The sequence below is a fragment of the Durio zibethinus genome, chromosome 8 (assembly GCF_047325235.1).
Source record: "Durio zibethinus cultivar Kanyao isolate XHJ-2024 chromosome 8, ASM4732523v1, whole genome shotgun sequence".
Taxonomy (NCBI): Eukaryota; Viridiplantae; Streptophyta; class Magnoliopsida; order Malvales; family Malvaceae; genus Durio; species Durio zibethinus.
This window is the reverse complement of record NC_143169.1, coordinates 3,688,686-3,713,140: the sequence shown is the minus strand read 5'-3', so window position 1 is coordinate 3,713,140 and position 24,455 is coordinate 3,688,686. Positions and strand designations below refer to the sequence as shown.

At 28.9% G+C, this 24,455-nt stretch overlaps 1 protein-coding gene and 1 pseudogene across 2 annotated transcripts; both read left to right on the top strand.

Moving 5' to 3' along the window:
• The first annotated feature begins 6,669 nt into the window (after positions 1–6,669).
• Positions 6,670–9,342, top strand: LOC111293532 (uncharacterized). The gene is made up of 3 exons (XM_089765164.1): positions 6,670–6,700; positions 6,861–7,007; positions 7,208–9,342. The coding sequence occupies exons 1-3, from the start codon at positions 6,670–6,672 to the stop codon at positions 9,340–9,342; spliced, it is 2,313 nt and encodes a 770-aa protein (XP_089621290.1).
• Positions 9,343–15,452: 6,110 nt separating this feature from the next.
• On the top strand, positions 15,453–18,374 carry LOC111293536 (DEAD-box ATP-dependent RNA helicase 35-like; annotated as a pseudogene). The gene is made up of 3 exons (XR_016343986.1): positions 15,453–15,589; positions 15,776–16,690; positions 17,359–18,374. The product of XR_016343986.1 is annotated as a DEAD-box ATP-dependent RNA helicase 35-like (transcript).
• Positions 18,375–24,455: the final 6,081 nt, after the last annotated feature.

The window sequence follows — 24,455 nt, the reverse complement described above, 5'->3', positions numbered from 1 at the left end:
TTCCAAACAAAGAAGGCTTCTCGAAGATATACTTAATTGGATCCAGTTTGCTATGAGCCATGTAGTATGACAGAGCATATACTGTTTGAGTCTTTTGGCAGTCCACGCTAATGCACAACACATTTTCTCTAATGAAGAATACTTGGATTCATATTCCGTGAACTTTTTACTCAGATAGTAAATAGCTCTCTCCTTTCGACTAGCCTCATCTTGCTGCCCAGCACACATCCCATTGAATTTTCACATACGGTTAAGTATAAGATTAAAGGTTTCCCTGGAATAGGTGGCACCAATATCGGAAGGTTCGATAAATATTGCTTAATTTTATCAAACGCCTCTTGAAATTCTTCATTCCATTTCCCATGATTATCTTTACGGAGAAGCTTAAATATGGGATCACATTTATAAGTAAGCTGAGAGATGAACTGAGAAATGTAGTTCAATCTCCCCAGAAAACCTCGAACTTCTTTTGGTGTGCTGGGAGGTGACAAATTCTAGATGGCTCGTATCTCATCGGGATCAACTTCAATTCCTCTTTCACTGACCACAAAGCCTAGCAACTTTCTTGATTTTACCCCAAAAGTGCACTTGGCTGGGTTTCATTTGAGCTGAAATTTTCTCAACCTTTCAAATAACTTTCTGAGGCTAGTAACATGATCTTCATCCTCACAAGACTTTGCAATCATATCGTCTATATACACCTCAATCTCTTTGTGCATCATGTCATGGAAGAGTGTTACCATGGCCCTTTAATAGGTTGCCCCAGCATTTTTTAACCCAAAAGGCATGACTTTGTAACAAAAGGTTCCCCATATGGTCACAAAAATAGTCTTTTTCATATCATCTACAGCCATTTTTATCTGATTATACCCCGAGAAACCATCCATAAAAGAGAAAATCGAATGCTTAGCTGTGTTATCTACCAATGTGTCGATATGAGGCAAAGAAAAGTTATCCTTTGGGCTAGCCTTATTCAAGTCTCGATAGTCTACACACATTCGTACTTTTTCATCTTTCTTAGAAACTGGGACTATATTGGCTACCCATTCTAGATACTTAGCCACTTGTAGAAAACTTGCATCAAATTGTTTCTTCACCTTCTCTTTAATCTTTAGTAGCATTTCGGGCTCCATCCGTCTCAATTTCTGCTGAACTGGCTTACATTCTAGCTTTAAAGATAACCTGTGCTCCACTATCTCTGTGCTTAGCCCTGGCATATCCTGGTAAGACCAAGCAAATATATCTACAAATTCTCGAAGTAGGTCTGCCAATCGTTGCCTATCTCCAGATGAAAGTGAAGTGCCCATTCTAACCTCTTTCTTATTTTCTTCATCTCCTAAATTCACTAAATCCACTACCTCCTGATGAGGCTCAATTGGCTTATTTTTTTGTTCAATCATCCTCATTAGGTCTGGAGGCATATCATATTCTTCAGAATTCTTTTCATTGTCAAGTTCATCAGTGTTAATTGAATTCTCAAAGCTAACCTCTTGATCATTATCATGATTATCCTTATGTTCATTTAAAGACCTGAAATTGAATGAAATGGGATATGTTGGCAAAATGTGCTTAGAAAGATGGAAATAATGAAGACACAAGAAGAAATGAATGAAAATGCATACTTCCTAATTTTTATTAAAAATAATAAATGATGAATGGCCTGAACAAAAAAGATCACCCCAATGCCCTGGGCAATAGCTATTGGAATGTTACAATTACATTGCATCTAAATCAAAAGTCAAAGGCATTTCGATGGCACTCCAATTATTGAGCTCAAAATCTGGTGGACAAAGGCGAACCCACTCCTCTTGATTAACATTCACTTCATCTTCAATAGCATTAATGGCTAACTGGGCAAAATCGTCTTCCACACTTTTTCTTGCATCTGGGTACATGAATCCTCCAGGTCTAAAAGTTTCATATAAATGGGGATAAACATCAGCCTTGCTGTCTTTCTTTTGACTTCCCACTCTGCCATAAACTTGTCATTTTTTATTTTAGTATTAATTACAAAATTTAACATAAATAATATATTTAAAGTATTTTTAAGCCATATATTTAGTATATTTCTTGCATTTGTTAACTTTTTTCATATAAACACCTACACATCCACGTATACTACATAAATGTTTAATGAATAAAACTTACATGAAGTTTAATAGGTGGAGTTTGTGAAGTTTCTTATCAAAAAAATAAAAAATAAAAACTTTAATAAAAAATCCGAACTAATAAATTAATAAAGCTCAATGTAAAAATAATAATATAGAAAAAAATTATTAAAAATATTATTTATAATTTAAATTTGATTGATACTTATTCAACAATAAAAATTTTATCAATATTTTTACTAAAAATATTTATTTAATAAATATATCAAAATTTATTAAATTTGTTTCAAATTTTACATGTTTAATCTATGTGATGAAAACTTTCAATCTATCAATTTTGATTTTTAATTTTAGTTTTTATTTACTTGTTTCTAATAAAAATTTTCACAAACTCTACCTATAAAATTTCATGTGAGTATTTCTTCATGTTTAATTATTTATTTTAAAGTGTTAGTCAAATACTTATGAAAAGAAAGTATAGTCAAATATTTAATATAATTTTCTAATTTTCTAATAATAATTTTTATATTTTTATTTTAGTATTAATTAAGAAAAGGTTAAGTGCCATATGGCACGTAGAATACCCACATATCAAAAGTCTTAAAAATACTTAGAAAAAGATAACGTGAGCAACAACTTCAAGCTTGCAATAAACTCTAATGTTTTTAAAAGCATTATTTAACTTTTATTTTTTAAAATAAAAAATTACCAAATGCATTTATTTTTTGTTATTGTTATTGAAAGAAGAAGAAAGCCCCATTCGAAATTCAATTCAAATGTTGTTTTGAATGGAATTCTTGTTGGTTATTGAGTATTATTTTCGTACAGAATTATCTGTTTTGGAAAACTTGGAGTTTTTGGATCTGAGCGTCAACTATCTAAGAGGTTCTCTAACAATGCAGGGTAATCTCTAAACAAGTTTGAATTTTGCATTTTCCTCGGTTGGTTTTTTTCTCTTCAATGCTCTAATGTTGTTTTGAATGGAATTCTTGTTGGTTATTGAATAATATTAAATTTGAATAAATACCAAAAAATAAAAAATGATTTAAAAAAAATAAAATCTTTGATTTATAAAAATCTAATATACTACATTGATCCAGGACAAATCAAAGCTGATCTATACTAGGATACCGGATCGACTCTAACGGCCTCCTGCCTCTTCTCCCTCCTTTCTCTCTCTTCCCATTAAATGCTTTCTCTCTCTCATCCATTCTTTCCCTCTTTTCTTTTCTTTTTTTTTTTTGAATTTTTTGAATTTTGTATCAAAAAATTTTTTTCAATATTTTAAATATTTTAGAAATTTATAAATTTTTTCAAATCAATTTTGAATTTTAATAAAAAATCATGTTTTTTTAATTTTTAATAAAAATGTTAGATTTTAAATTTTTTGGATATTTTAAATGATTAAGTAAAAATTCAAATTTTTTTTCTAAAACTCACTAATAAAAAAAGAAAATTGCCTATGGATGTATATATATATATATATGTCGTTTGACATGTAACCAACGAAAATAGATAAAAATTTTGGAATTTCAAATATGATTTGGACATTTTTCGACATGTCTTTTATAAATATTTTATTTCTTGATAAAAATTAATATTGTTACAAATTGAATGATCAAAAAATTTTCACACGTAAATGTATGTCTATGCACGTTGCTAAAAGACTCTGCAATGTTTCTTTTGATACATGACATTATGCAAAGTTGCTTAAATGCATAATTGTAGCTAAATTTTTGTAAAAATAAAATTTTTATTATAAAAATTTTTTAATCTTATAAAAAATTATTAATGTTGTAAATTATTTTTAAATTATAATAAAATATTTAATGTGATATTTAAACTATAAATATATTAATTAATATGATATTTAAAAGGGTTATTTGTCCGTTACGTACATAATTTAAGGCTAATTACATTAAAAGTGGGTATCACATTAATTAATAAATTTATAATTTAAATATCTCATTAAAATTTTTTAAATTTTAAATATTAAGTTAAATTTCACAATATATTCCAACCATTTAAAGAGTTAAGGATTTTCAATTTAAGTTCGTATTGGATTAATATGATTCAAAAGGAAGGTATGCTGCTAAATGCTATATAACATATACCCTGCTAAATGAATATATGTACATTGATTAATAAATTGCTACAATTACATAGTATTTTTGAAATTTATTCGACTACTTAATTTGATAATTGTAATTATACATATATAATTACAGGTTCTAGTGGCTTGTTGAGACTGCATAAGCTTGAGACTTTGGATCTTTCTTTTAACTTTTTTTCAAATATCTCTTGGCGGTCCTTAAGTGCACTCACGTCTCTTAAAATGTTGATTCTATCTTCCAATTACATAGAAGGATCCTTTCCTGTCCAAGGTACGTCTAGTATTTGTTATTAATATCATATTAAGTATTAATTTGTTTTGATTTTTAGTGTGGTTAAATTAAGATTTTTTTAGTAGTTATAACAGAGTTACTAAATGATATTAAATAATAATTTTTTTATATGTATCGAATTTTTTAAAAAAATTAACAAAATTTAACATAAATAATATATTTAAAGTATTTTAAAGCCATATATATATATAATATAGTTATTGCAATATATTAATTGCAAGGTCATCTTTGTTTCTATTCTACTTTGCTGAGTTTGATCTTCCTAGTTAAGGAAGATAGGTTTGTAGACTTTGGCTTTGGTTTTATTCGTCAAAATTTTTACGTAAATTTTTTTTTGTTGAACATCATTTGCTGCTGAAGATATGAATTTGAGAAAGGATTAAATATTCATTTGGCTTAAACACTATACATTTTTTGTTAATTTAATACTTATGGAATAAAAATCATAATTAAATATCTGAACTTACATTTCATTGAACACTTTAGTTTTAGGGACTATTTTCGTTAATTAGGTAGTTGTTTGGACAAAACATATAATAAATTCCTAACACATGTAATAAAGTTCAATAATCGTCATATTATTCATTGTTACATCAACAAAAAATAAAAGATGAAAAATTATTTTAAAATTGCTACAAATGTTTTAAAAAATATGAAAAATTGTATAAAAAATTTCAAAAAATTCAAAACAAAAATTAAATATTTTGATTTAAATAAAAAAAGTTAAATTTTGAATAAATAAAAAAAATTAAAATTTTTAATAGATAGAAATCTAGAAGAAATGAGTCAGATCAACACTAATCCAAGGCAAATCAAGCCCGATTTGCCCCAAGCTAGCCAATCGACTCTAACGGCCACCTGCCCCCTCCCCTCTCCCTTCTCTCTCTTTCCTTTCAATCATTCCTCTTTGTCCCCGATTCTTTCCCTTTCTCTTTTTTTTTTTTTGGTTGAATTTTCTTTTTTAGTGTTGTATTAAAATCAATTTTTAATATTTAAAAAAGTTTAAAATATTTAAAATATTTATAAATTTTTTAAAAGTAATTTTGAATATTAATAAAAAATCATATTTTTTAATAAAAAATTTTAGATTTTAAATTTTATTTATATTTAAATGGTAAAGTAAAAAATTCAAATCTTTTTAAAAACTAATCTACTAATTTAGTAAAAATGAAAGCTGTTTACGATAATTATTATAAAAAAAAAAGTTGTCTACGGACATATATAGGTCATTTGAAATGTAACTAATGATAATGGATAAAAATTTTGAAATTTTTAAATATGATTTGAGTATTCGACATGTTTTATAAATATTTTGTTTTTTGAAAGTAAATAATATTATTGCAAATTGTATGATATAAAAATTTTGACACGTGAAAGCATGACTATGCAATGTTTCCTTTGATACATGATATTATGCAAAGTTGCTTAAATGCATAGTGGAAGTTAATTTTTTGTAAAAGTAAAGTTATTTTCATTATAAAAAATATTTTTTTCAATCTTATAGAAAATAGTTAATGCAATAAATTATCCTTAAATTATATTGAATATTGAATGTAATATTTGAATTATAAATCTATTAATTAATATAATACTTGTAGTGTTATTTGTCTATTAATTAATGTATCAATATTTAAAACTAATTATTTTAAAAATGAATATCATATTAATTAATAGATTTATAATTTAGGTAACTTATTAAAAATTTTTAAAATTTAAATACTAAATTAAATATTTTATTATAATTTAAAAATTATTTATTACATTAATCTTATAAAAAAATATTTTAAGAAATTGTGTTTTGCAAAAGAATCATTTGGCTTATTTAAAAAATGAAATGGGGAAAGCAAGCAAGTCCAAGGAACCATGTGGTTCCTACTCTAATTGCTCTCACCTCCTTCAACATTTTCTTTCTTCTCTTTCACCTATTCTCTCTCTTTCGTATTTATAGACTTGGTTCGGTGACTCCCAATGTAGTGAGGAGTCACTCGTGCCGCATCAGTGAGGGCCAAAATGCCATTCATACTTATCATTTTCATTGGTTTTGTCCTCTATTAGAACTGCTTCACGACATAATTGACCGCTCACTGCAATGAGTTAGTTATCTACTTGAATTTGTAAAAGAAAAGCAAAATTCTCGAAAATGCAAATTAAGACACATGTCATGCTCTCAAGAATTAACTGGGAGCGGTTAGGTAGGGATACTCTATTGTGCGTGCATTGTACTCCTATACACCTTTCTTTTATACATTATAGATTTTTGAAGTTTTGAAGGTTTAGTTGTAGTTGTAGGCAGATCCTTTACAAGTATTTCTAATACCATTATTTATTTTTGTTTATTTGGCGATAGATTTGAAGTCTTCAACAAAACTGGAGATATTAGATTTGAGTTTTAATTATTTGGTTGGGAATGTTCCTTCTACGGTAAGGGAACTGGCTTCGCTTAAGGCATTATCTTTGGCATGGAATGGTTTTAATGGCTCTTTGCCAATTCCAGGTAATACTTTCAGTTTGGTGCAAAAAGAATAAAAAAGGCTTAAATATATATACTAAAAGGCATGTAGCGAATATATATATATATAGCGATTAAATTGTTTTTTCTTTTTTTTTTTTTGCAAAAGCAACAAACTTTAATTAGCATTGAATTATATATAATGTTTTCATGTAAATATTCCTCTAAATTTCTTCCTTTGCCAGGTATATGTGAACTAAATAGACTTCAAGAGTTGGATCTTAAAGGTAATAGTTTTGAGGGAATCATTCCCCAATGCCTAAACAATATGACTTCTCTTCGTCTCATTGATCTTGGAGGCAACCATTTTGAAGGCTCATTCAAATTTAGCTTACTCATGAATCACTCCAAGCTTAAGACAATCATGCTTACTTGTGATGGTGACAAATTGAAGATAGATGCGGAACATCTACATCGAAGCCCATTGTTTCAGTTAGAGACGTTAAAACTCTCTAACTGTAATCTGAAAAACACTCCTCAATTTCTCTTTTACCAGTATCGAATAAAAGCAATTGATCTCTCTTACAATAACTTGAGTGGTATGTTCCCTACCTGGTTAGCTGAAAACAACAATGAGTTGGAACTTTTAAATCTAAGGGAAAACTCTTTTTCTGGTCAATTTCATCTCCCAGCAAATTCTATGAGAGATATTCAATTGGTTGACGTCTCCAGCAATCATTTCAGTGGGCAACTTCAAGATGACTTCGGAAAAATATTATCAAATGCAATGTGGATTAATTTGTCCAATAATCATTTTGAAGGTGATCTCCCATCGTCAATTTGTGTCACAAGCAAGTTACAGGTATTGGATTTGTCCTCTAACAATTTCTCAGGAGAAGTACCTAAGGAGTTACTTACATGGTGCACCAACTTGAGACTCTTGTGGTTATCACATAATAAATTTCATGGTGAAATATTTTCTTCCCATTTTAAATTGAGTCGGCTACGGTATCTAGAGTTGAGAAACAATCAATTCACAGGTAGTCTATCTCTACCAAACAATGTTGAACTTTCGTCATTAGAAGTTTTTGATATCAGCAACAACCGAATAGAAGGTGAAATTCCTAGTTGGATTGGTAATTTGACAAGCTTACAAATACTTTCTCTGAACAAGAATTTATTTAAAGGTCAGTTTCCTTGTAAAGAGAAACTTTTATCAATGGAATACTTGGACCTTTCTCACAACTTTTTCAAGGGACCCTTGCCTTATTTCTTTAATCAGAATTCTTTAAAGCAACTTAATTTGGAAGGGAACCAATTCTGGGGATCAATGCCAAGTGAACTTTTCAATTTCTCGGCTCTGAAGGTGTTGAATCTTAGAGATAACAACTTGTCTGGCAGTATTCCCTACAATATTAATGGAAACCTCCCTAGCTTGAAAGTCCTTTCATTAGGGAATAACTATCTGAAGGGTTTAATTCCGAAGTTGTTCTGTCAATTGACAAATATAAACACTTTGGATCTTTCCAACAACTGTTTCTCTGGGCCAATACCTCAATGTTTCTATAATATCACCTTTGGGAAGATCGAGGCAAAAAGAGCTATCCTCAATTCACCAGAATATTCTACTGATTTCTCTATTGCTCCACCTTATGAGATACATGGAAATCTCTTAAAATATATCTCTGTTGACCTTGAGCCGTCTTACGCTTTCAGAACACGATTTGAGTTTGATTTTGTCACTAAAAATAGGTTTGACGTTTACAAGGCTGGCTTTTTATATTTGATGTCCGGACTTGATTTGTCATGCAACAATCTAACAGGGAAAATCCCAGTAGCATTGGGGAACCTATCCTCAATTCATGCATTAAACTTGTCTCATAATCGATTAGCAGGAGCCATTCCAATTTCTCTTTCAAAGCTTGTTGAAATAGAAAGTTTGGACCTTTCCTACAACTATTTGAGTGGGGAAATCCCATCGGAGCTGACCAACCTTGTGCGTTTGGAAGTCTTCAATGTGTCACACAACAATTTATCTGGTAAAATTCCATCCACCAATCAATTTTCAACATTTGAAGAGAGTAGTTATGAAGAAAATCCATTGCTTTGTGGACGGCCATTAAATAAAAGCTGCACAAACCCTCCGACACCATACTTGCTAATTGTTCCTTCAGATGAAGCACAAGGGAAATGGTTTGAAGTTGATTTTATTGCCTTCTACGCAAGCTTTGGTGTAACATATCTCGTGTTCTTGTTGGGTTTCGTGACTGTTCTATTCATCAATCCTTTTTGGAGGAGAAAATGGTTCCATTTCGTCGAGAATTTCCTCTCTTCCAGCTATTATTTTGCTTATGCTAGTCTAGGCAAATTATGGAATTAACTATGTTTGTAATTTCCATAAATGCTTGTAATTTGTCATGACTCTTGAGTCTTTGTTTATGCTTACAAATAGTGGGGATTGTTCCAAGTTAGTTTTTCAGGTAAACAATCTCTTCCACAAAGATTTCCCAAGATCAAATTTAAACGTTGTCCACTTGACCTTTAAGAATCACATATTCAACAAATTTTGGCATATTTTCATTTAGTATTATTATATTATTAAAGGAAAACTTTTTTTACCCCATCCAATCAAGGGCGGAGCTAAATGAAACCCTCACTGGGAAAAAAAACTAACTCATGTATTTTCTAGATAAAGTTTAAAGAGTTTTCATTGTCACAACTAGTTTTTATGTTCCTTTCTAATCATTCTATAGTGTACGTCTGTTAAGCATTAAACTTAAAACCAATTGACAGTAAGTGGAAGAACTCAACCTAAATATAAGGCTATAGGAAATTGAAAATTTATTAGATAGGTGATAACCCACTTTAATAGGAGCCCATCACGTGTAGGCAAAGATGAAAAAAGTCTTTCACGTGATAAATTGAGAAAAAGCAATGGAAAAAAAATTTTGACTTTGATAACATATTAAGCATCTAACCTAAAACCAATTGACAGTAAGTGAAAGGGTCTAACCTAGATATAAAGTTATAGGAAATTGAAAATTTATTGGATGTGAGATAATCCACTATAACAATATCTAAATATCATTTTCTTAAATTGAAAAATGATTTGTACAAACTTTGATAGTATTTTCAAATAAAGGAATGTGTGTAGATATGTTTGATTATATACTATATATTAAATTTCAAGACATGCAAAAATAACAAGATGTCGGAGCTAAAAGTGTAAATAATACACTTGTACTTATAAGCTGTTCGAGTTCGACTCAAATAAAATTCGAATTCGATTCGATTATTATCGAATCGAACTTGAATTCGAGCAGCTCAATTTATGAAGTAAATCAAATTCAACTATCGTAATACTTCACTCCAACGACTTATGAGCTTAATCAAGTTTTTTTATTTAAATATATATTTTTATTATTTTAATTAAAATTTTATAATTTTACCCTTATATATATATATATATATATATATATAACCCTAAGCACTTTAACTCTTTTTCTCAAATCTCATTTGCTTTTCCTTTCCCTCAATCTCCCTTTCAACGATGTCTTTGTTCTCTCTTTTCCCATCCCATCCTAGCAGCCACCCTTTTCCTTTCTAGCACTCTTCCTTAATGCCTCATTTCAACATAACTGTTTGTAAATTGAGCATGTTGTATCTACATGCCTACTCTTACCTTCAATTAACATCAGTTTACATAGAAAAATCAAAAGCGTCAACTCCAAATATGAACTACTATTGCACATTTGAAGGTTGAGTGAGTAATTTTGCTAAACCTTTAGCTACACCCCTTGGCTAAAACATAGCTACTGAATGTTGTTTATTTTTACTTTAACTACTTAAAGGAAAAAAAAAAAAAGAAAGTGTTTGAATAATATATGCCAATAATAGTGCTTGTTTTAACGCTTCTTTTTTTTGTTTACAATTTTAATATTGCCTTAGTGAAACTATTGTTATCTTGATATTAGAACTTTCGATTTTTTATGTTGAGGAATTTTTGGATTTGGTTGTTTGAATTTAATTGGTTGAGACTTCTAATTTTTTTATGTTTAGAAAAATTTTTAATTTGATGTTGAGTTTTTTATATTGTTACGATATTATTTTGAAAATATCATTATTTATAAAAAAAACATCTCAATTTAAGTTTTAGTTTAAATTCCAAATCAACTAATTGTGTTTTACGATCAAGCATATTAATTAAATTTGTAAATTTTTATTAGGTAATAAGTTAATATCGAATGAGCTCGAATTTTATCTTGAGTCGAGTTTAAACGTGATAAATAAAACTCGATCAAATTTGAATCAAGTTTCAAACTTCAATATTTGAGTCGAGCTCAAACTCAAGCCCAAGTATTGTAATTTACTTACTCGGCTTGACTCAACTCGATTATGTCTTTAGTTGGAGCTTTAATATGTATTTTACTTTTATTTTATCTTCTATGTCTATTTGCAAAATTTTTCAATTCACTTTAACAAAAAAAAAAAACATAAAATTTCATTAGAAGTTAAATCGTTTCAAGATTTTGTTGTTATTGGTAACAAATTTTCTTAATTGGTTTCTTATGCATTTGTAGTTTTTTATAACATGAAGATAGTATTTTATGCTTCCAACCTAAGATTTATCTGATGTCTTACTCATAAAATTGGTGTTTATTTTTTTTTTATAATTTAATATATTTAAATTAAGCCCTACTAGATGAGAACTTTAGCCATCCCCTTCTCGTATCTTGCTTATCTTTTCACTTTCCTATTGAAAAGGCTCTTTTTCTTAAGAAAAGGTTGTATAAAACAATTATGCCACGTTAACGTATTTTTTTTATTGAAATATATCATTTAATTACATTATCAAAAAATGTTAATTATTTATTACATATTATATGTGATAATTAAATAATAAATATTTATTTTAATAAATTAATTAATTATTTTATAATAATTAATTAATTTTTTAATAATATTATTATATTACAAAATTTAAATGAAATATATAGATATATATATATATATATATACATATATATATATTGACCTGATATAATTGTCTTATGTAATATTTTCTCTTCACCAAAAGTCTTTCTCTTTTTGTCTAAGCTAGTGATTTTTTTTAGCGTTGTTTGGAAAAAAAAAAAAAACAGATGTCATCCACTCCTCCAATCTAAAAAAATGGTTTCTTTTTTTTTTTTTTTTTTTGCATAATTTCACTCTTTTACCATTCCTCGTTGAACCAAACTCTTCTACCTATAGATAATCATTTTTTTTTTTTTTGGAGGGGGGGCTTTCCTACTTCATGGCAGTGGCCTTTGATTTTCAAGTATAAAAAACAAGAAAAATTTTATAAAAAAAAAAAATTTAAGTGAAATTTCTTAAATTTTTATTAAAAATTTTTCAATAAAAACTAAAATCAAAATTAATAAACTGATAAAATTCAATTAGAGGATTAATACTATGTAGAAAAATTATTAAAACTATAGTTTATAATTCAAAATTATTGAGTATTTATTCAACAATAAAATTTTTTTCAAATTTTTTATTTAAAATATTTATCTAATTTCAAATTTTGCATACTTAATTTTGTAACAAATTTTTTTAATTTATCGATTTTAATTTTTGATTTTAATTTTTATTAAATCATTTCGAATAAAAAAATTTCACAAACTTTATTTAAAAAATTTCACTTAAATCTTTCCCTTAGAAAAAAAAAATCAAGGTAAAAGCGCCAAGGGATGAGCCAGCTTCAAAAAAAGACTAAAGTATTCAAGAAAAGAAAAGAGAGTTTGATATTTGAGAGCTAAAGAAATTGTTACTATAAATAATATAATAATTATAGAATTAAATACTATAAATAATTAGATTGTTGACTTGATTTACTGATTAAAAATAAAAAAAAAAACCTTAAAATTTTAATAAAAATCCAAAAAATAACAAAACTATGAAAATTTAATAAATATATAAAAAAATTAAAATTTTAAATTCAAAAAAAGAAAAATTTTCGTAATGTTTAAAAACCTTTTTACAATTTTTTAAAATTTTTAAATTGTTTTCAAAATATTTAATTTTTCTTATTTCCAATTTTTTAAAGTCAGTGAATCTTTTTTTATTTTAAGAAAATTTTTATTTTTATTAAAATTTTCATTTTATGAAATTTTCAAAAAAATTTTTAATTTTAGATTTTTATTAAAATTTTGAGTTTTTTTATTTTTTAAATGTTAATAAAATTTTTAAATATTTCAATTTTTTAAATAAATTTTTAAAATATTTCTAATTCTTTGAAAAAAAATTTAGAAAATTTTTTTGAATTTAAAAAAATTTTTCTTTTAATGTTAATATGAAAATTGATGATTTGGTGTTAGTTGAACTACTTGACACATGTTAGCATCTTATTGAATGTTCATGTATGTCAACAAATTAACTAACAACGTTGATCTTAAGTACCAAAGTAAATGACGGAATGAAAGTTTCAATACCAAACTAAAAGTTTTATTTGTTTGGAAACCAAATGACAAAAAACGTATGGTATATGGGCCATTTTTATATTTAATCCTTCTTAAAATTAGATTTGACAAGTTCAAATACAATAGGAAAATAATATGATAAAAAAATAAAAATAATACGGTTTAAAATTTTAATAAAAAGAGTTAATAGCACACATGCTTCTTAAACTTTAGGCTAGATTTTATATTGGTTTCTAATTTTGAAAAGTTCTAATTAAATCCTTAATTGCCTAAACGTGTGTCAATGTGATCTCTCTATCTGCTAAATCATCTAAATTGATGACAATTCTTACATGGCATGACACATATTCTTCCAAACTTTTATTACGTGAAAATTTTTAATGTCCACTAAGCAAATAAAAAAGCAAAAGACACTTTTGCAATGTCTACTAAAAAAATAAACCAGCAAAAAAAAAAATCTTTGCAATTTTTTGGGTTTAATTGAAATTGGTAATTTAGCACATTTGTTATTGCAAAAATGAATACCAAAAAAATAAGAAAAAGTATATTAGTGAGTTGCCTTGGAATTCAGAACCCTCCACGAATAAGTTATCAAAACTTCTTAAACTATATGGAAATCAAATCTATACCCATTTATCCAAATTATATCATAAAATAACTTATTAAAGAAAATCCATTTCTTTTTACATTTCACTAAATAGAATTTAAAGCTAAATCATTCAAATAGAAAAAAAAAAAAGAAAATACCTTTTTTTCTCACAATGAGTAGGCATATTCCATGAGCATCCATAAGAACAATTTCACCCTTATCATGAGGGTCAAGATACTACAAATCGACTAGGAAGACTAATAAAATGGTGAAGCCATCGTTGGTGAAGAAAAGAGAAGTTTTGAAAACAGTGAGATGCCTTTTTTTTTTTTTTTTTCATAAATATAACCACCATCCATGACCAAATATGCTTTTATTTTATTCCCCTGCAATACTATTAACTTTTCTCTTCTTTTTTTTGTTTAAACTTTCCCTCCTTTAAAATAAAAGGCCTTCGATTTGGAACAAATAAGACAATAATAATAATAATAATAATAATAATAATAATAATAATAATAATAATAAGACTCTTCTCTCTTTTATAGTAAAACTTACTTTGTTTTAGAGTTTTTTTTTGTCTTGTCAAAGTTTTTTTTTTTAGTCTTTCGCCTTTTTTTGTTTTATAATTTATTTAAAAACTATAAAAATTTCACGTAATCTATTTAAACAACAAAAAAATTCACATAATAAAAGTTTTAAAAGATTATGTGTCATTCTATATAGAATTTACAATCAATTTAGATGATCTAACAAATGAAAATATCACATTGACATATGTTTAAGTAATTAAAGACTCAATTAAAAATTTTCAAAGTTTAGGGACTAATATAAAATCTAACCCCAAACTTAGAGATCATACGTGCTATTACCTCTAATAAAAATCATATATGAGTGGCAAAAATTAAAAAAAAATCATATTTAATGTGCCAACAAAAATTATGATATTATAATTTTTATGTGTTTATATGTGTTTAATTCAAAATAAATATACATAAATACAATAAGAGTTTGGTTTAGTGATAAGGAAGAAACTTTAAAACCATGAGATCTCATGATCAAATTCAATTATGTATGGATTTGTTTCAACTTAAGATATAACTTGTTTAATTATATTCTAGTTTATCGATACATTTATTTGTTTGTCTATGCTTGTAATTTAAAAATATATATACACCAATACATGAGGTTAGGTTTTGCTACCTAAGTAGGCTTTAGTCTTTAGGACGTTTCGGAAGAAGACGTGAGGCCCGCTCTCTCAGGAAGATCGGGCTTGACAAATAATAAGTTCAAAGTTCAAACCACATCCAACCTGGACCGAACCAGCCCATTGGACAGCTCCCTACAGTTTGGAGTTGGGTCTTCGGAGCTAGAGATGGTAAAGTTGGTTTTCGACTCCATCTTCATATATGCAAAGAAAACGCGACGTAGCTTCGCACCTCATGTCTATATCATCCTTGAATCACAGAACTCCTTCAATTCCTTTTTCTCCCCGTCTCTCCCCTTCAGACACTGCAATAACCACCTGCCATCTGTCACCTCGCCACCGCCTTCCGCTGCCGCCTGGTGTTCTAGACACAAAGGTATTTATTCCCAACTTTAATTTCGACTTTCTTTCTGCCTTTTCCTTCTCTAGCATAGCTTCGTTATTGAATGCACGGAAAATTTTAGGGTTTTATGCTTTATTACTTACCCAATGGATTTTTTTATTAAACCTTTTCGCCGTAATCAGAACATCATTGTTTAGGGTTTTTTTTTGGGTAATACAGAAAAATAAAAATGGAGGAAGATGATGATTACGTTGAATATATTCCGGTCGCGAAGCGCCGAGCCATGGAAGCTCAAAAAATCCTACAAAGGAAGGGCAAGTCTTCTGCACTTGAAGATGAAACTGAAAAATCCAATCTTGTTGAAGTAAAACCTAGTTTACTCGTAAAAGCAACTCAGCTTAAGAAGGATCAGCCCGAGATCAGTCAAATGGAACAAGTTGTACAACAAGAAAAAAAGATGATTGAACATTTATCCAATAGGAAAACGCTTATGTCAGTCCGAGAACTGGCGAAAAGGGATTGCTTATACATAACTCTTGTTGACTGGATGGAAACCGCCTCTGCATATTCGAAAGATATCCAGAAAGGATAGGGATCTGATTCGAAAGCAATGACATATTGTTATTGATGGGGATGATATTCCTCCACCTATTAAGAATTTTAAGGATATGAAGTTTGCGGATCCAATATTGAAGAAGTTGAAGGCAAAGGGAATTGTGCAGCCAATTCCAATTCAAGTTCAAGGCCTACCTCTTATTTTGTCTGGAAGAGATATGATTGGTATTGCATTAACGGGGTCAGGAAAAACACGTGTTTGTGCTTCCGTTTATTATGATTGCATTGCAGGAGGAGAAGATGATGCCAATACTTCCAGGAGAAGATCCTTTTGGGTTGATTGTCTGTCCTCCGAAAGAGCTTGCTAGGCAGACATATGAAGTCGTGGAGCAGTTTTTAGTACCTATGACGGAATCTGGGTATCGGGTATCTAGAACTTAGACCCTTGTTTTATATTGGTGGCATTGATACCAGGTCTCAGTTGGATGTTTTGAAGAAGGGGGTTCACATTGTTGTTGCCACTGCTGGGAGACTGAAAGATATGCTTGCCAAGAAGAAGATGAATTTAGACAATTGCAGGTATGATTTTTTTTTTCAACGCTTTTGGTAACACCATTGTCAATTAGCTAACCTGCTACTTTTAGTCTCATGATCATGAATTCAATAAATATTCGATTCAATATGCATTTGACAGGATCAGAAATTCTAAATGCTATAGACGCTTGGTGTGGGGACCAAACTACTATTACTTTGGTTTTGTCATTTTATTTGTTCTCACATGTTTAAATATCTCTCTGTACTTTTGCAAATATGTAGTGCTATTCGTTTCTTTATGTATGGTGAAAACATGTAGTGTACTTTAATTCTGCTTTATGTTGCAATTTTTCTTGCGTTTCTTTTCAAAGATATTGTATGGTGTCAAATCTGTCACAGTGAGCTTAATTTTGGTTCGTTTGTTAATTTCTTAGCGTTACATTTATTGGGAAAAGGCTTTGTACTTCCTTTTGGTTTTCTTTGTTATTAATTTTGGTTTGCATTTATTGATTGTTTGTACTTTTGCTTTTATGTAATCTTAGGTGCTTCTGCATTTTTTTTAATATTGGCACTTAATTTCAAAGTTAGCAACTGTGTTGAATCTGTTGAAGCTGGCTTTTTTAACCCCAAAACATAGATTATATGTATGCCTTTTAAACTTTTTTCCCTCGAGATAGATAATGATACTCAAGCAATTGGTTTTTCTTCTGTAGGTACTTGGCATTGGATGAAGCAGATAGACTAGTGGATTTAGGCTTTGAAGATGACATCATGGAAGTGTTTGACCACTTTAAAGCTCAAAAGCAAACCCTTTTGTTCATGCCTAACAAAATTCAGAACTTTGCCAGAAGTGCTTTAGTAAAGCCAGTTATTGTTGATGTTGGAAGAGTAGGAGCTGCAAATCTTGATGTGATTTAGGAGGTTGAGTATGTGAAGCAAGAGGTGAAGATTGTTTACCTCCTTGAATTCCTACAAAAACCCCTCCTCCTGTTTTAATAGTTTGTGAGAATAAGGCTGATGTGGATGACATTCATAAATATCTCCTCTTGAAAGGAGTTGAAGCTGTGGCTATTCATGGAGGCAAGGACTAAGAAGAGAGAGAGTATGCCATTTTATCCTTTAAAGCTGGCAAGAATGATGTCTTAGTTGCGACTGATGTTGCATCAAAGGTTTTGGATTTTCCTGATATTCAACACGTGATCAATTATGATATGGCTGCAGAAATTGAAAACTATGTCCTCCATATGATAGGACGAACAGGAAGATGTGGTAAAACAGGAATTGCAACCACATTTATAAACAAGAATCAGAGTGAGACAACCCTTCTTCATTTTAAGCACTTATTACAAGAAGCCAAACAGATGATTCCACCTGTCTTAGTTCGGCTCAATGATCCAATGGAAAATGTGGATGCAGTCACCAATGCAAGTTGTGTAAAGGGTTGTGCTTATTGTGGTGGGTTGGGGCATCGTATCCAGGATTGCCCCAAGTTAGAGCATCAAAAAAGCATGGCCATTGCAAATTCTAGAAGGGATTATTTTGGGTCTAGTGGTTACAGAGGAGAAATTTGATTTGTACTTGTAAGTACTTTGAACTCTTTTTGGTTTGTATCAAACATAAAGAATATGGTTTGTAGCGCCTTAATGCCAATTGTATTTCTTCTTTGACGTGAATTAATGCAAAGTTCAATTTCAGGGAAAATCGAATCATGCCCTTTCTTGTTTGTGTAGTTGTGCTTATTTCATCTCATTCATGGAGATTTTTTGTTTTGGGGAAACTTTGCTGCAGTTGGATTTTTTTTTTTTTGTTTTTTTTGTTTTAGTGTATCTTTATCTCTATGTGCTTGTTTTCCAATATGATTAATAGTAAATAATGATATGAGAATCAAAATTTATATGTAGTTAGGCAACAAGGATATAATTACCTCTGAGCTTTTGTCCAAGTGATAGAGAGAAGGTGAAAATTGGGGGAAAATCTTAAAGTTATTGTTACTTCTGGAATAGAGTTTCTAAAGATTGGAAATTACTTGAGTATTCAAAGCCCTTTAAAATGATGGTAGTTTATAAAATAACTCGTATAAGTGGATTGTGTGACTCTGACCGAGAATTGCTGATACATTGGCCTTACATATGTTGCTAATTATTTACTGTCACTAAGGTTACATAAGTTGCTAATTATTTATTGTCACTAATGTTAGGAAACATGAAAGGGGAATAGTATAGGTATATCATTGATTTAAATAGAGTTTGCGACATGATATAGTGGCCAGTATTTAACAATAATGCCGGTTTTCGTCACTATTATTAATCGCAATGGAAGTGTAAATCATCATTCATAGAAATAGTCGTATATAGCATTTGTAACTAATGGTATAATAAAAAATTACAGGTATAACTAGATGCTAAAATCATTATTTATGTTTTTTTTAATATTTTTATGAATTTTATAACATATTAATTTTGAGATATAATTAAAATATATGAAAAAATTTATTTTAATCTGTAAATATAAGATTAACATATCATAAATTATTTTAAATATCATAAATAAATAATATTATATTAACCTATTCTATGATCAATTATGAAAATTTTAAAAAATTTCACAATCGCAATAAACGTGATTACCGTTATTTCATCTATTATTTTCATAATTGTGATAAATATTACGTCACCGAAAATGCAATCGCGATTACTTTTTAAATTCCTAAGATGTATGATGTATGCTTCCAAAATGTGTTTCTCTCGAATGATGCATACAGTTAGCCCATCTCTTATTATTCAGGGGAAAGATTGCACAAATTAGCTTAATCAATAGGAACTTCAACCTTCATTTTTAGGCCAGAGCTCCTAAAAACCTGGGCCAAATACAAAGCAATGATGATAAATATATGGATTGTCTCCAAGGAAAGAACATTACTAAGCCATAATATCATCAAAATTATGATGGTAACACAAACAGGGGTGATGACCTTGCTTCCCAACAGTTATTTGAAGCTAGCCATTAAAGAAAGCTTTGGCAACATAATAACATACGGATCCTATAGACCCTTTATGCAATTTCTAAATGTTTTTTAAATCGCATCAAAATATCAGCATGTTTACTTCATTGCAGAAGATGTAAATATTTGAGAGGTCATCTGCTCTTATCGGAAGAGTTAAATTGTTAGGTTCCTAATACACTACCATCCCTAGTAGTTTACGTAACTGATCCCATAGATGCAAATTACCATACCATATGAATCTGTTGCAGGTTGCAGGTTTAGAAAGAGGGGAAAATGCAAGCTACAATTAACCTCCCTTACATCTCAAGTGTCAAATTGGTTAACTTCTTTTTACACACCAGCTTTAAGGTTTCAATCACTCAACCCCATAGACACCAGCAAAATCTTTGCAAACAGGAGAAAAAATCATAATATTCTTGTTCCCATAATGCTGAGAATTAGTGCTTCCTTGTGTGCCCAACAAAATATGGAACTTTAAGATAAGGTATAAAACCACTCAGACATGGCATAATAGTTGTTTATCTGAGGTCTTTTATCTAGTGTACAAGGTCCATGATTCAAATCCTCTCTTCAAGTTTTCGTGTTCAATTGTACTGGAGAGGGAAATCATGTATAGAACATAAAGATATATGGTCAAAAACAGGCTGAGTCAACACCATTGGTCTCTACTTCAAATTTATTACAGCCACAGAATCAATCAAGATAAAAACATCATGATTTAAATTTTAAGGAGCCAAGGAATGCTTGCCTAGGGCTGGTATATTCATCCATGCATGTGATACAAAGTAAGACAACTAAAAACAAAATATTTTGGATGATATTAGCTAATCAATTTTTGCTAGATTCCATCCCCCAAGTCAGCACATCATTTATAAGAAAAAAAATGAAATTTCCTCCTAATTCTATTTTAAGCATCCAAAGAAGTGCCAAAAAAAAAAATGGATTAAGAAACAGTTTACAAGTATTGTTTTCTCTTTTGTAATTTAAGGATGCTTATTATAACTACATACCAAGAAGTGGTTTAGCCTTTTCAAGACTCAAAGAAACATTTACTGGTTATCTTTGCCATTTATGCCAAAACCCACTTAAGCTTATTGAGGTTGTATCATGTGAGGTTGTGTACTCTTGATAATACAACAAGAAGAAACTGATAAGTTTTAATTGCTCTTAAGTTCTTAAGCTAGTCATTTGAATTTGTGAAAATCCCAAGTTAAAGTGGTTAACACCTTACCAAACAGACCATCTTAAGTTCCATTCTCTTACAAATATGAGAATACCATTGTACTACTTGTGAATTTAAATGAGAGAGACAGAGACAGAGAAAAAGAGTAGCCACTTCAGTATAGCCAACCGGGGATGAAAAAGAAGCCATTTGAATATATTTAGCTAGGGATTGAAAGAGGCTTTACACAAGATTTTAAACAATGGTCTTATGGCCGCTTAAAATTCTCAAAGGTGTCAAGTAGTCCTATTACAATATCTCATAAGAATGCTTCTCTTAAATGGTGTTATAAAAGTACCCATTTTTTTAGAGTATTTAGTCATACTATCTTATAGTCCAAGAACATTTTTGCCTTTTTTTCTTTTTTTTTTTTTAAATAAATTCTTATCTTTGGTGGCACTAGTGGAATGAAAAAGAAAAAAAGAAAAGTTATATCATTAACCGTAGGTCCTAGCCTCCAACTTTAAATATATTGATCTCTCCCTATCACTTATTTTTTTTAACAGCCTTATAAATTAAACTGTTATGTAAAAAAAAAAGACATAAATTGATAGAAATTGTATAATTATAATAAATATACAATAGAATGGAAAGCACCTCAACGAAGTCATCCAACATTAGGTAAGAGTCCCTCGAGTAACCTGCTTCTTTCAAAAATTGGGTCAAGACTTGTTGCAACAAAAAAAAACAAAAGAGTAAAATGTTTTATCACACACCATTCACATCTAAGTAATCTTGCATGATGCAATCCTTAATAGAGAAACCATAAAGCAGCCAATCTCATTTAAAGTAATTTTATAACTAAAATTATGAGACTACAATGAAATGGAAATATTTAGTTCTAAATTATAGAATGACCTTGAACTTTGAAAATATTTTTTTTTTGTTACTTTAAGAAAATCTTAAGAATGTATAAGGCACCAGCAAAGAGTATCATATGATGCCAACCACTAAATCACTAGTCCTTAGATACTAGCCACTTACCCACTCACTCACTCAAGTGCATACTTTTAGCAACAAACAACCTACTTGAGACATCTTTAAAGCATTGCCTTATTAAAGCAAGTAATTCAAGTGAAGCATTAAGTGTATGTTTATATTCTCATAAATTATTCTTTAAAAAAAAGTCATTCATAAAGGTAAACTTATTAGAAGTGTGTGAATTTCAAAAGAAGTTAGCACATTTCTAGAGAGATTACTAAAATGAGGTGGATTCTCAAATTGTGAGTACTAACATAAAGGACTCAAGAAAATTTAGATACTTAAAGGCAAATGTTGATTGTGCATTAGTAGGTGTAAGAGCATTGCTACAAGGCAAATTCAAGTAAGAATAATCAATGATACCTTAATAATGGATGCATAAGACACATGATCAAGGAAAATAGTCAATTGAAGGACTCTAAAGCCCAAAAGTGGAGGAAGTATTACGTTTAGAGAGAACTCCAAAAGTCAAATTGAGGGAATTATTTTATCATTAATTTTAATTTTATCACTATGTGTACCAATTTCACTTTTATCGCTATTTTCAATTTTATCGAAATCAATCTCATTGCTCATCCAAACGGACCTTTAGTGAATATGAAAACTTTTTGCTTATATTTCCATTTATATTGCTGGTTGTTCTGTTTTGGTTATCTAGGAAGTTTATCTTTTGGGAGAGGTCATTAGTATTTTTAGTTTTGGGGTCTTAAGACCCCTGTTTTGGATTTTTTTGGTACATAACCATGAGAGAAATGAGAGAAGGTTTTGATTTTTTGATTCGAGATCAAGTGAAATCAAGATTTCTATATCCTTCTAATATACTAGTTTGGATTGATTTTTTGCACTTATGAGGAATCTCTTTTTATTATCTCCTTTTGATATCCAGAGACTATAAATTAGATTAATTGTTCTTAATTAGCTGACCTCTCTTGAAATTGTTCAGGTTGGAATGTTAGATAAGATCAATCAATTACATATGGACAACTAACAAGTGAAAACGAAATTAAAAAATGCATGCAAACATATGAACTTACATTGATCAGAAAGAAACCCCTCCATGTCATTGTTAGAAATAAATCAACTTAAGAATTTAAACAATACAAAAACGTGCCTTTCAACATATATATAATTCAAATACCAATTTATATATCGTGCATACTTTCCTTGTGATTGATAATCTTGCAGACAAGATAAATGTTTCCTCTGGAGTCACGCTAGCCTTTGCTAAGAAGCTAGCAAGCTACAGATGATCCTTTATTTCTTTTAACATTTTTTTCTTTTCTACTCTTTTTTAGCTTCTTTTCAAAATTCGGCTTGATTTGTCCTAACTTATATGAAGGATAGCAACTAGCATGAGTGAGTATGATGCAGCTTGGTTTTGTTTCGTTTTAGGATAAATGTCATAACAAATCAAAATTTTTGACACCAAATCAATCCAAATTACAATGAAAACCAAACCAACCAAATTGAAATAACTCGGTTTAGTTTGATTTCTTATTTGGTTTAACTTTTTTAGCATGTCAATTAAAAGAAAACATTTTAAAAATAAAAGAATAAATATTTGATATTTTATCTTTTAAAGAAAATTTTAGGGACTGAAAAAAGCTTATATAATATTTAATAAAAATATTAATATATAAAAACTTATAAAGATAATATAACAAAAATACTAATGTAAATATATTGGATAAGATTTGATAAGCTTAGACATGTGAGATTATTTTAATATCAAAATTTTTTAATTGAATTTTAATTTTAAAATTCATTTTAAATCATTAAAATATTAATATCAAAATATTTTAAATATTTAATAAAAATTTTAAATGAAGTGAACCTAAATAGGTTTAATTTGATGGGCTTGCTCGGACTGGCTAGCTTGGCTTAGCCATGATATTTCTATTTTAAACTTCTCTTCCAATTTTAAAATAGATGACACATCAAAAGAATTGTACTTCTAAGAACATACATCGAGTTTCACAGTCAAAGCATGAAATATCTTGCAACAGTCATTAAACGTCTTTCTTTAATATCAACTAGAGATTTAATCTTATCCATATTCAATAAAAAATATAATTTTTATTCAAATAGAGATAAAGATAAAGATGAGTATAATTTTAAATTTTTATAAAATACAAGGATGATGATAGATAATATACAAGGATGAGGATAGATGGTATAGTACCTATCCTGTACCCGTATCCTACATATAAATTATATATATAATATATAGATTTTTTATTAAATAATATACATTATTATTTTATATAAATTAAAATTACTATTTTTAATTGAAAAAATATATATTAATATATATTTATAAAAAATTACCTAAATAGACAAGATAAAAAAAAAAAATCAATTTTTAGTTTTTTTTTAAAGCTATGTATCTAAGGATTACCTATACTCTTTAAATACCCACGAAGATAAAGATAAAAATAAATTTAAAATGCTTGTTGGATATGAGTACAAAAATAGGTATAATTTTAAAATTTGATGATGGTGATAGAGAATACTTTTACCTATCCATACACTACCCCTTGACATCTTTCATATCAACTTGAATATTAAAATTTTAAGAATTGCATTTCAAGCCTTAATATTTT